General features: G+C 39.8%; 1 protein-coding gene across 3 annotated transcripts in view; it reads right to left on the bottom strand.

Annotated features, from left to right (window-relative positions):
• The window catches only part of LPAR3 (lysophosphatidic acid receptor 3), an 81,242-nt gene that overhangs the window by 45,651 nt on the left and 21,403 nt on the right, over positions 1-14,188 (bottom strand). For 2 of the 3 annotated variants that reach the window (XM_081490064.1, XM_081490062.1), the window contains one exon: positions 8,076-8,832. In XM_081490064.1, the coding sequence (XP_081346190.1) occupies positions 8,076-8,811 (736 nt within the window). In that variant the 5' untranslated portion in view covers positions 8,812-8,832. Of the gene's footprint in view, positions 1-8,075; positions 8,833-13,913; positions 14,015-14,188 lie in introns of all 3 variants that reach the window. The other variant, XM_081490061.1, reaches the window with a different exon arrangement.

Genomic DNA, 14,188 nt, shown 5'->3' with positions numbered 1-14,188 from the left:
TTTCCTAGCATGCGAACTCCAGGTACTGCTTCTTCTCTTACCACCACTTTGCCACCCTTCCCTCCCCACTGAGAGACGGTAAGGAGGATTCAGCATTGATCTAAGTGGAGAGGTGGGAGGCAGAAATAAGAAAACCTTTCAGCTCTTTGTTTCAATGACCACAAACTGAAAAGTCCTGTAACTCAAAGCTGCTTATATTTTTAAAAACCTCAGTCTGTATTGGCCCAAAACTAACCTTGACCCTAAGACCATGGCTTTTCAAATGTTCTTCTCCATGCATGCATGCACGTCTGTGTGCTAAGTTGCTTCAGTCGTGTCTGACTCTTTGTGACCCTATGGACTGTAGGCCACCAGGCTCCTCTATTCATGGAATTCTCCAGGTGCAAATACTGGAGTGGGTTGCCATGCCCTCCTCCAGGGGATCTTCCCGACCTTGGGATCAAAACCACGTCTCTGCGTATCTAGCCTCTCCTGCACTGGCAGGCAGGTTCTTTAACACTAGCACCACCTGGGAAGCCCAATCTTCTCCATAACCCATAGTAAAAAAAAAAAAAAAAAAAATTATACCATAAACCAGTCTCTCCCTCTCTCACACACACACATACACACTATGAAACAATACACTTATACCAACTATATGTAATTCACTCTGATACTTCCTCTTCTATTCTACTCTATGTCATTAAAAAAAGGTGTCAGTTACAATTTTCTAACTGATTTGATTACTTGCTAGAAGGTCACACTTGCAACTTGAAAACAGCATCCTAAGAGACAGGAAGGCTTATGAAAAATTTCAAAAGAATGGTTCACAAATCCTTTGAATCCTTCTTTTCTTTTGCATTTCCAGATATTGAAAAATAAAAGAAAGTCCAGGCCATTTCCTAGGAAATAAGACATCCTTGGGTGCACAGTTCACATAGGGTGCTGCTGATGACAATAAGTTAGAGGTTTGCACACAGGGTATTTTGTGTGTTTGGTTGCCATAGGCTGGCTGACCAATAAGATTTCAAAATACAGGAGTCTCTCCTGGGCAGGGCCTTTGTGCCCTGTGGAAAGTAGGATTGTATGTCTTCAATGTCTTTTCAATGAGAACATTCAACAAGCAACTTCTTTCATGTAAAGGGATCATCACACATCATAACCCAGATGTGAGCAGCATTCCGCCTCAGGGTAGCTGAAATAGGAACACACTGCCTAGATGCCTTTCCAGTCACGCACAGACTTAAAATTTGTACTGCCATCGTCGCTACCATCATCTATTTCCTCAAGCCTAAAGAGTGCTCCCCATCCAGTTCTGCATGCTTTTTGTGTTCAACCAAAATCCTAAACCTGGAAAGAAACACAAAGGTCATCTGGATCTACCCTTTTCCTTCCAAAGAGAATAGTCAACTAAACTTTTCCTCTTCATAGTCACTTCTTCTTGCACCTCAACATGCATCTGTGTTTCACAGGGCATTCCTTGTGCTACTGCACAAGCTTGAGATGTTTCTACCATCACACTTCTGATTATACTGTTTCTCCTGCTTAAAATTCCTTCCCTCCTGCCAATACAAACCCCACCCACCATTCCAGATCCCTAAGAAGCCTTCCCCAAATTTTATGGGCCCTGTTATCCCTTATTCCTTCTTTGAAATGAGATTAATCTCACTGAATTCATACAGCCTTTGGCCTCTTAGATGCTATTTAACACACAGTTGATATGTGTTTATTAATTTTCTAATACTTAAAAGAATTTATGTTTACAAGAAACATTAATTTTAAATTAAAATTTTCTACAAAATACACGTCAAGGAGTAAACATGAGGATTTAGTATTTTATCATGAATTTATTTAAATCAAGTAATCATTAAAGAAATAAGTATTAAGCTGTTAATTTCAACATACTCAGAACCAGTGACTATAGTGGTGGTAGGTGCCAGTCCTTTGATTTTTCTAATATATATACTATCATATGACAGATACCTGTATTAGGCAACTGAATTCTTACATGCATCAGACTGTGCAACTGAGGGGCTTCCTTCCTAAGGAACACCACAGAAGATGCTCTCATGGAAGGAGACTTTGTGCTTTGATACTCAGTGAATCCATGAACTTTGTGTAGGCTCTGGTTATTTATTGTCATGGTAGACTACTGAATTTCAGAACTTGAAAAGAATTTAAAGGTTACCTATTGAACCTCTGATAAGGAAATTTAACCAGGAAAAGGTGAGCTTCACATTATCTCTATAGAAAATCATAGAAGTGAGGCTAAAAACCTAAATCTGTTACCCAAAGAAGTCAGCAGCTGTAAGTCTAAAAACCTCACACCACCGAGCGCTTCAGTTTCATTTCCTGTGTCCCCACACTTCCCGTCTTCCACCAGATGCCTCTGTCTCACCACTGAGGAACTTCCCCAGGTCCTCCACACCAAGCTATTTTCCTGCCGTTAACCAATTCCTCAATGCTGTTTCATCTTGATGCCATGACTTCTCCTATCTTGCCTGGAAATTTCACTGTTTCTTCTGGTTTGGCCCTTATCCAACACCACACCTGCCCAAACTATACAACTTTAATTTTAACTCTTCCAGAAAAACTTGTTATATGTTCCAGTCAAAGTTACATATGACACTGAAGCTGGTGACCATGATGACCATCTCACAAAGAGTCCTATTCTAGGACAGAACAGGATGACAGAGTTCTTTTCCATCTCATGCTGAACATAGAACACGCTGAAAAAAGTTTTCTCTTCAATCAGGCAAGTAGTTTCTGAAGGTACATAGCCAAGCAAATGCCCAATATGCTACTGAAGAAAGAGCGGAGAAATAGCTCCGGAAGAAATGAAGAGGCTGAGCCAAAGTGGAAATAAAGCCCAATTGTGGATGTGCCTGGCGGTGAAAGTAAAGTTCAATGCTGTGAAGAACAATATTGCATAGGAACCGGGAATGTTAGGTCCAGGTCAATTTACCTGAATCAAGGTAATTGGAAGTGGTCAAACAGGAGACAGCAAGTGGTCAAACATCAACATTTTAGGAGTCAGTGAACTAAAATGGACGGGAATAGGTGAATTTAATTCATATGACCATTATACTTACTACAATGGGCAAGAATCCCTTAGAAAAAAAGTGAGTAGCCCTCATAGTCAACAAAAGAGTCCAAAATGAAGTACATGGGTGCAATCTCAAAAACGACAGAATGATCTTGGTTCATTGCTAAGGCAAACCTTCAATATCACAGTAATCCAAATCTATGCCCCAACCACTAATGCCATAGAAGCTGGAGTCAAATGGTTCTATGAAGACCTACAAGACCTTCTAACACCAAAAAAAAGATGTCCTTTTCATCATAGGGGACTGGAATGCAAAAATAGGAAGTCAAAGGATACCAGGAGTAACAGGGAAGTTCGGCCTTGGAGTACAAAATGAAGCAGGTCAAAGGCTAACAGAGTTTTGCCAAGAGGACACACTGGTCATAGTAAACACCCTCTTCTAAAAACACAAGAGACAGCTCTACACATGGACATCATGAGATGGTCAACACCGAAATTAGACTGACATATTCCTTGCAGCCAAAGATGGAGAAGCTCTATACAGTCAGCAAAAACATGACTGGGAGTTGACTATGGCTCAGATCATGAACTCCTTATTGCGAAGTCCAGACTTAAATTGAAAAAAGTAGGGAAAACCACTAGGCTATTCAGGTGTGACCTAAATCAAATCCGTTGATTATATAGTGGAAGTGACAAATAGATTCAAAGGATTAGATCTGATAGACAAAGTGCCTGAAGAACCAAGGACAGAGGCTCAAACACTGTACAGAAGGCAGTGATCAAAACCATCCCCCCAAAAAAGAAATAAAAAAGCAAAATGGCTGTCTGAGGAAACCTTACAAATAGCTGAGAGAAAAGAAGTGAAAAACAAAGGAGAAAAGGAAAGATAAACCCATTTGAATGCAGAGTTCAAGGAACAGCAGGGAGAGATGAGAAAGACTTTCTAAGTGAACAATGCAAGAAACAGAGGAAAACAATAGAATGGGGAAGACTAGAGATCTCTTCAAGAAAATTAAGAGATACCAAGGGAACGTTTCATCCAAAGATGGGCACAATAAAGGACAGAAACGGTATGGACCTAACAGAAGCAGAAGAGGTGAACAAAAGAACTATACAAAAAAGATCTTAATGACCCAGATAACCACGATGGTGTGATCACTCACCTAGAGCCAGAGATCCTGGAGTGTGAAGTCAAGTGGGCCTTAAGAGGCATCACTACGAACAAAGCTAGTGGAGGTGATGGAATTCCAGCTGAACTATTTCAAATCCTAAAAGATGATGCTGTAAAAATGTTGCACTCAGTATGCCAGCAAATTTGGAAAACAGCAGTGGCCACAGGACTGGAAAAGGTCAGTTTTCATTCCAATCCCAAAGAAAGGCAATGCCAAAGAATGTTTGAACTACCATCCAATTGCACTCATTTCACATGTTAGCAAGGTCATACTCAAAATTCTCCAAGCTAAGCTTCAACAATATATGAACTGAGAACTCTCAGGTGTACAAGCTGAATTTAGAAAAGGCAGGGGAATCAGAGATCAAATTGCCAACATCCATTAGATCATAGAAAAAGCAAGGGAATTCTATAAAAACATCAACTTCTGCTTCATTGACTATGCTAAAGCCTTTGACTGTGTGGATCACAACAAACTCTGGAAAATTCTTAAAGAGATAGGAATATCAGACCACCTTACATGCCTCCTGAGAAAACAGTTGAAGAGGCAACAGTTAGAAATGGACATGGAAAAATGGACTGGTTCCAAACTGGGAAAGGAGTACGTCAAGGCTGTATATTGTCACTCTGGTTATTTAATTTATATGCAGAGTACATCATGTGAAATGCCACACTGAATGAAGCACAAGCTGGAATCAAGATTGCCAGGAGAAATAACAATAACCACAGATATGCAGATGACACCACCCTCGTGGCAGAGAGTGAAGAGGAAGGAGCCTCTTGATGAAGGTGAAAGAGGAGAGTGAAAAAGCTGGCTTAAAACTCAACATTCAAAAAACTAAGACCATAGCATCTGGTCTCATCACTTCATGGTAAACAGATGGGGAAACAATGGAAACTGTAACAGACTTTATTTTCTTGGCCTCCAAAATCACTGCAGACAGTGACTGCAGCCATGAAATTAAAACACGCTTACTCCTTGGAAGTAAAGCTATGATAAACTTAGTATATTAAAAAACAGAGACATTACTTTACTGACAAAGGTTTGTATAGTCAAAGCAATGGTTTTTCTTGTATGGATGGATGTGAGTGTTGAACCATAAAGAAGGCTGAGTATCAAAAGAATTGATTCTTTCAAACTGTGGCATTGGAGAAGACTCTTGAGAGTTCGTTGGACAGCAAGGAGATCAAACCAGTCAATCCTAAAGGAAATCAACCCTGAGTATTCACTGGAAAGACTGATGCTGAAGCTGAAGCTCTAATACTTTGGCCACCTAATGTGAAGAGCCAATTCATTGGAAAAGACCACGAGGCTGGAAGAGATTGTTGTCAAGAGAAAGGGATGACAGATGATGATATTTTTGGATGGTATCACCTACTCAATGGACACGAGTTTGAGCAAGCTCCAGGAGATGGTAAAGGACAGGGAAGCCTGGCGTGCTGCACTCCATGGGGTTGCAAAGAGTCAGACATGACTGAGCAGCTCAACAACAATAACAAAGCAAATGGTTATGCTTGCAAGTAGGAAAAGTAGAGTTTATTGACACTAGAGATAAAGACCAAAAACATCAATAGCTCTAGCTCAAGAGTAGAAAAATGGATCAACGTGACTCCACCTTTTCTTATTGTTGTCTACATTCTTGTCAAGGAACTACAAGGAGAATGAGGTGTTCAGATTTGAAGACAGAACAAAGAATAAGCCAGTAAAAAGTCCAAATAAAGCAAAACTAGTTACAGAATGTGGTAATAAACATGTGGACTTCAACGGCCACATGGTCATTGTTGGTTCCACCATTAACAATGAATGACCTTGGCCATGCTGCTTAAACTCTCCACTCAGTTTCTTAATCTGATATAGGGATAGTAGTACCTGATCTCACAGGGTTGCCAAGGGGATTAAACAAGCTAATATCTATAAAACCCTTAGGGCAATGCTTGACACATATTAAACCCTATATAAATATTTGTTATCTAAAATAAATCCTCAGTTTGAAATTATTTTAACAATCATACTACGTGTCTGCTGACCTCCAAACCACACTAGCAGTTTCAGGACCTACTGATATCCTGATGGTTCTCATTCCAGACCACATATCCCCTGCATCTCCCATTATGAATTGCTCCCCAAGAATTCACTTTAGAGCTCCCTCACATTGGGAATTAAAAGGACTATACTCCTGAATCTCTCTCAACAATGGTCCCCACAGCTGCAGCCACCACACAGGGTGAGAAATGGCCTTTCAAATGTAGAAGTCAAGGCCTGCAAAACCATAAAAGTCTTTGTTTGTTCACCCATCACAAAGTCTGTCTATCTGTCACCTGGACACAGGACTGGAATGGGCGCACAACCGGCTACCTGCCACAGAGAATACAAAACAAAGGTAAAATTCTTCACCCAAATGAGTCTTCTTAGTCCAAGAATCACAGTGGAAAACAAAACTCCTGAGAGCTGCTCAAACCCATTGTCTTAAAGGTTCTCCTCTGTCCTTTTCTTAATTTCCTGTGGATCAAGGTCACCAAACAGCTATGTTAGTTTTGACTTTTCCAAGGTCACCGAACAACTACCACTCTGCTAAACCCAGTGAGACCTTGTCTGACTCTACCTCTCAGGATTATGAACATTGCTGATACACTCTTTCCTTTTCACAGTTTCCAGGCCACTGTATTCCCCTGGGTTTTCTGGCTACTCCTTTTCTTGGTTTTATGCTGGTTGCTCCTGCCTTTCCACCTTCCCTACACTGGAGGTCCTGGGGCTCATTCCTTGGTCCTCTTCTTTCCTCCATCCACACTCCCTTTCACAGTGGGCTCATCCAGTTTTTTGGTTTAAAATACCACTTTTCCCCCCAGTGACTTTCAAATATAGATCTCCAGTCCACCCCTAAATCCTGAAAGCTTCATTCAATAACTCCCTGAGATGTCTAAAAAAAAATCCTAAACTTAGCTAGATCAAAGCCAAACTCCCCACCTTCTCCCCAAATCTCCTCTTCTGTCTTCCCCATCTCCACCTTCCCCTAGCCCTCCCATCTTCCTTTGTACCTTACCCATCAGCAAATCCTATTGATGCTATGATCTAAAAAGATTCAGAAACCAGCCACATCACATCACCTCTAGACTGCTCTCTGGTCCTAGTCATTACCATCTCTCTTGGGCAATGAAATGCCCTCTTAAGCAATTCTCTGCTTTTGCCTTTGCCCCACTACAGTATTTCCTCAAAACAGCAGCCAGAGAGATGCCACTAAAATGTAAGTGAGATCATGTCACTCCCTCATTCAAAACCTTCCAATGGCTTCTCCTCTCATTCAGCAAAGCCAAAGCCTTTATGGTAACTGCACAGCCCCATTGAATCTGAGTCTCCCCAACCCCACCCCTCAGCTCTCTGACCTCATCGCCCCCCTCACTCACTCCACTCCAGCCATTCTGCCTTCCTTGCTGTTTAGCCTCCAAAACTCATTGCATCGTTTGCCTGGAACACCCATCTCCCCATACCCACATGATTTGCTCCCTCACCACTTTCCTATCTTGGCTACAAAGTCATCTTCTAGGTGAAGCTGTCCCTCACAACACTTTTTTTAAATTGCAAACTATACCTGTTTAGCACACTCCTTATCTTTCCTGCTCTATTTTTTCCCATTAGACTCCTCAACATCTTATTTTACAAAATTTATAATAAAATTTACTATAAAATTATTTTGTTTGTCCCATTAGAGTACTTACATTGTCTTCCCCTACTAGAGTATAAGCTCCAGGCAGGTGGGGGCTTATGTCTGCTCATGTTCACTGCTGCATTCCTACTACCTAGTAAGTGCCTTGTTTTACAGCAGGTACTCAATAAATATTTGTTGAATGAAGGGGAATAATGGCTGACTTGGTTCCTCTTACCTAAGACAGTCATCACCGTCTTCATTAGCTTCATGGGTGTCCTCCGGCGGCTGATGGACCCACTCGTATGCGGAGACAAGACGTTGGTTTTCCTCTTTACATACATGTAGATCCGCAGGTACACCACGACCATAATGAAGAAGGCCATGAGGTTGGACACAGTCCAGAAAATGAGGTAACTCCTGCTATAAATGGGGGCCAGGGAAGAGCAGGCAGAGATGTCACAGAGGCAGTTCCAGCCCAGCGTGGGGACAGCCCCCATAAAGATGGCAATGGCCCAGACGAACAAGATGAGCAGCGTCACCCTCTTTTTGGTCAGGTTGCTGTGGACGCGCATCCTCATGATTGACATGTGCCTTTCTACAGCAATAACCAGCAAATTGGTCAGGGAGGCTGTTAAGCTAGCGTCCAGAAGTCCCTGGCGGAGAAACCACCGGTTGACAGTCAGAGTTTTTGAGACTGGGCCAGTGTTAAACATCAGGTACACATAGGCAATGCCAGCAAAGAAGTCTGCAGCAGCCAGGTTAGCCAACAGGTAGTAGAAGGGGAAATGCAACTTTCTGTTTTTGATCACTGCTGCGATGACTAGAGAATTAGCAAAAAAGATAAACAGGCAGAAAAACGTTCCAACACACAAAACGATTAAAAGCTTCGTTCCTGTCCACTCATCAGCAGTGTCAGTGTTGCTCCTGTTATAAAAAAAGTCCATCCGCTTATCATAGTAACACTCATTCATTGTGGAGAAGAACGGAACACCCTAGAAAGAAATTTAAAGAAAAAACAAACATCACTCTTTGCAAAAATCAATCACTAAACCATCAGTTGCCATTGCTAAGCCCCTTATTCTAGTCAACTCCTGTTAATCCTTCAGTCCCTTGCTCCAGGACTCTGGTCCTTGACCTCCTATTACAGCATTTATCTCACATGAGTCACTGTTGTCTGTTTCTCAGGTTAGGTGCAAGCTCAGTGAGGGAGGGTCTGTATCTATTTTGTTCATCATGATAACCCCAGGACCCATCTGTCCTGGCTGTCTCAAGACCAATATTTACTGAATGGTTGGCTGTATGGCTGAAAGAATGAATGATCAGGAGGCAAAACTAGGTCAGATATTCTGAACCTTGCAATAATCCACTCTATACTGGCAACAATTACAGCATAGCATGTTAACACTTCTCCTGGTGGTTTCCAGCTCATTTCTTATTTACAGGTTCTGTTCATTAATCAAGGGCAAGTTGGTAATGCCAGGCACATTCTTGCCAAGATATCAGGTGTTGAGTTACTCTTCACATGACCATATGGCTTTCCCAAGACTTCTGATCCACCTTTGCCATGTTTTAGTTTCAAGCTACGACGACACTGGTTAAGCATGTGGTACAGGGCTGGTGACTTTGTCCTCAATCCTCCTTTTTTACCTTCTTGTTCACTTCTTTCTTATTCTCCTAAGCCAAACTGCACCAATGTGAATCTGCATATTTGATTATCCACCTCAGTCACTTCAAGTCAGTTTCCTTCCCTGGGCTCTGTTTAACAGCAGGTAGCAGAAGACCAGTCCTTCATGGGTAAGACTAGGATCTGGAGTCCGAGGGTACGAGAATGCACTTGCCAAGTAAGGACAAGTTGTCCAGACACATGTCTGAAAGTAGACCCCACACTGGGATACCAGGCAGACAAGGAAGATACTAATCTCAGGTCTCTTGCAGTCTGAAAGTGAGGGGTTCTGACCAAGCAGGGGCTGGGAAGGGGCTCAAACAATGCCCATGCATCTGTGCTTGTTGGGAAGACCAGGTGTTTTGCCTCAGAGTGATCCGGCCATTGCTATGAAGGGTCCGATCAACGGAGACTGGAGTTGAAGACCAGGAAATCTATCTTCTGGGGAGAACGGCCAGGGCTCCCTCTCAAGAAATGAGGCTACAATATTTCTTCTGGAAAACTGGATAGCTGGTAGACACATGCGCTGAGCAGTCCACTGGTGGGAATGAAGTGGCTCTAACAGTGAAAACAGTGGCAATCCCCAGCTTTTAAGGCTCTTATAAATTCTAAAGGCTCTTGTAAAGCCCAATATCACATCCAGAATCAGGATAAGGGGATCAAATATCAGCCTAAATTAGTACAAAATAGAAATTTATTGTAGACAGTCTTCATTTTAATTTATAATGGTACAATGATATTTTTACTGAATTAGATATATGTGTCTCTGCCATAAATAATGAAAGGTAAAATATCATGTTATATGCTTCAGATAAACAAATGGGAATGATCTCAAGATACAAATGGGTCTAAGTTCCTTTTACTAATGACAAAACAAAAACTACTTTCTTTGGAAGATATTCACCAAACACTAACTGCCAATATCAGACAGCTTCATAAACAGGTCAATATATCTACATATCATGATAATTTTCCCAAATTAAAACTACGTGTCTATATGATAATTTTCACAATATTCCAGTATGAATATACCACAATTTACTTAACTAATCCCTAACTGTTGGATATTTAAGTTGTTTCTAATATTTTATCTTGACAAGAAAGACTACATTCTTATGCATTAAACTTTACACACTTGCCCAGTTATTTCCTTAGGATTAATCCATAGATTTTAGTTGATGAAGTAGCAAATATAAACTTATTTAAAGGTTTCTTGTATATGTTGTTGAACTGCTCTTGAGACAGATATTTCTAATCCCACCAGCAGCAGATGAGAGTTGAATGGAAGATACTAATCTAGTAAAATTCAATTTTAATATCCAAAGAGAAAATGTAGCTTTCAACAGTACTGAAAGTAAACTGAAATTCAGGACAAAAAAATCCAAAAACTACATGAGAAATTTTAATGATTATGGGTCTTTTTAGTGTGCAATTGCTCTGTGTCCTTCTACTAATGAAAAATATTTTATGTATTTTATTTTGCTATATGTTCTAGATAGCTAAGAGAAACACAGTTCTGATTTTAAAATTATATTTATTGCTGTTTAGTTGCTAAATCATGTCTGACTTTTTTGTGACCCCGTGGACTGTAGCCCACCAGGTTCCTCTTGTCCATTGGATTTCCCAGGCAAGAATACTGGAGCAGGTTGCCATTTCCTTCTCCAGGGGATCTTCCCAACTCAAGGATCGAACCGGAGTCTCTTGCACTGGCAAGTGGATTCTTTACCACTGAACCTCTTGGGAAGTCCTAAAATTATATTATCTTTAACTCATCAGTTTATCAAGATTAATGTCAGAAAGATGTAGGAATTAACATACTAGCAGAAAGCTAAATTTTCCTAATTTCCTTTAAAAGGGGTTTTTAACATTTATTGTGGTTCATAAACCTGACTGAATTTGTAATTACATCATGCCCTAAAACCTCAATGATTCTTAAAAACTTTAAAATCTTCAAATTCAACTTCCCCTCATCAAAACCAAAATGACACATTCTTCGACATATTTTAGCAAAATTTGTCCGAGAATGAGAAGTAGTTTTGTCTTACAAAGTTGAAAACCACAGGAAAACCCACCACACAGTTTCCTACCTCCCAGACTCTAATTCTACTTTTGGGAGAAGTAGACAATAAGAATATTAAAAAGTTAATTTAGGGAATTAGTGAAAAAGATTCCACAAGATGGAATATTATGTAGCCATTGAAAATCATGTTTACCATGAAGCTGTATTAATATGAAGAAAAGCATATGCCATTGTTTTAATTAAAATAAAGTATATGTATGTATACATATATATGTAAGTACACATACATACACACACACACACACACACATATAAACACACACAAATACGTGTGTGTATCTTGACTACTTTTAAAAGACAGAAAAAAGAAGAGGGAAAAAACTCAAAGTGTAAATAGTTAATGAAGAATGGTAGAATTGTGGGTTTTTATTTTTTAATTCTTTCCAGTTTTTTCTACAGTCCACATGTTTTGTAATAAATAAATAGACTCTTAAATGCTGGTTTACAAATTCTGTTTTAGGAGAACACATTCTAATTAGTATACCTTTCTTTGAAAACTATGACACTGAAAAATCAAAATTAATCCTCAAAGGAAAAACCTCAAGGATTCACTTATGTTCATTATTATTACTCTTAGCAGTATAGTACACTTTAGAGTTTTCCAGTGATAATGAAAATAAATGGTTTGCTACTTAAAACTTCATGAAACAACAAAACTTTATAATGCCGACAACAGGCCAAATCAAGAGGTTCCCCAGTTCTCTTATAAAACATTCCCAACACAATCACCCTAGAGTCCCAAAAATGAATAATGGAAGTTTGTGAATTAGTACTTCTGATTTTTTTTTCTCCTCCATAAGCTGTCAAGCTTGTTGACAGTCCCCAGTACATATTAACAACAGATCACCATATTCTCTTAGCTGGAAATTACCAAAAACTTAGTGAGCTTATAACAAATGATTGACTTATAATTTCTTGACCTCTCTCAAACCTAAAAATATGATTCTATTACAAATTCTAAACATCCCCTCTACAGAGATACCCCCTCTAACCAATCCAAAGTAACCCTCAGTTCCCGCTATCAGAGAGCCTTGCTTTCTCTACCAGTTATGACATACTTTTTGTGCATGTTTTGTCCTTATTATCCATCCCTCTCTGCTAGACCTCTCTGCTCCATGAGACCAGGGACCTTGCCTTTTATGCTCACATCTATAGCATCAGCATGTGTGAAGGGGGCAAATGAATTTCCATTTAACACTATCTCTTCCCCACTAAAAGGAAGAGGTTCAGTTAAATGCCTTTGATGACTTACACATCACCCACTAACTATGCCAACTGGAGAATTTCACTGATTAACTATGTGTTCTCGGGTTAGTTACTTAATATCTTGACTTTACTATTACTATTTTTAATTGCTAATATTTGAGTGATTACTCTGTGCCTGATGCTGGACTAAGCATTTTATGTAGGTCTTCTCATTTAATCCTACCCACAGTGATGCAGATACTATTATATTATGATCCATTGTGTGCGTGAGGAAACTGAAGTATCCTCGCCTAAGGTCACACAGCTAGTAAGTGGAAGACCTTGGCTTCTCTTGAGGCAGCTGTGCTCCCAGGCTTGCAAGCTTCTCCACAATACTACATTTTCTCTCCACAGACAAATGAAATACCAGACAGACCAAGTCAACTATATATATCAACCAACTATAGTCATACTTACAATAACCATGGAATTACCAAAATAGAATGATCTCATCAAATCACGTTCAAAGACTGTCTTGTGTTATATGCATATTAAAAAAAAATTGGGACAGCCTAAATACCCTTTGGGTTTGTTATTTTGTTTTTAAAGCCCTGAGAAATATAGGAAAAGACTTTTTTTCTGAAAACACGCTTTCAAATTTCATAGTAAGCAGGCTACACAATACAATTTTAAGACTAATGTTGTTCAACTTGAATTCTGCCAAATCTCAAGCTGGGCTTTTTTTTTCTTTTTCTTTCTTTCTTTCTTTTTTTTTCCCCTATACTAAAAGTTTAGAGGGTTTGAATAGTTTGACCCAGAAACAAAAGATGTTAAACTCTGGAGGTATTACCACAACTTGAAACTTCAGTAATTTAAGACTTCAGAAAATGATGGTTTAGAAAGTCTATATGTGGAATCCAAATGAAAACTTCAGAAGCAAAGCTTTCATTTAGACTCTCCCAAACTTGATTCTCTAAAACACTGTCCAGCCAGCCCATAATGTGGAAACAATTATGAAAATTAAAACATGTGAAAACCACTCAAAAGGCTTATTTCAAACTACATCTTGGGAGACAAGTTGCTGCTGGCCTTTTAGTTGGCTTTCAACAACACTTTCTTTTTCCCCTTAGGATGAAACAGGGTACCTCCAAAACAAGATCTGTTGGTGCTGTGCACATTTTCATTTCCTGTGGTCCACAAGTGTAGAACTCTCCTCTCCTCTCTGGAAACCCCATCTAGATGGGAGCTGGAGATCAGGTTAGTTGGTACACGAACAACCAGAAAAGAGACCACTCCTGACAATCAACCACATTTGTGCACTGAATTCTTCTTACTAACTCATGTTAATGGCAAAATAGGGATAGCATGGGATATTTTAACTCCACATATGATCCCTGAGGTTCATTTCAGCCATGAATTT

This window comes from Giraffa tippelskirchi, chromosome 5, assembly GCF_054371585.1.
Source record: "Giraffa tippelskirchi isolate mGirTip1 chromosome 5, T2T-mGirTip1v1.2.pri, whole genome shotgun sequence".
In the NCBI taxonomy this organism is placed as follows: domain Eukaryota; kingdom Metazoa; phylum Chordata; class Mammalia; order Artiodactyla; family Giraffidae; genus Giraffa; species Giraffa tippelskirchi.
This window is presented reverse-complemented; position numbering and strand designations above follow the sequence as displayed.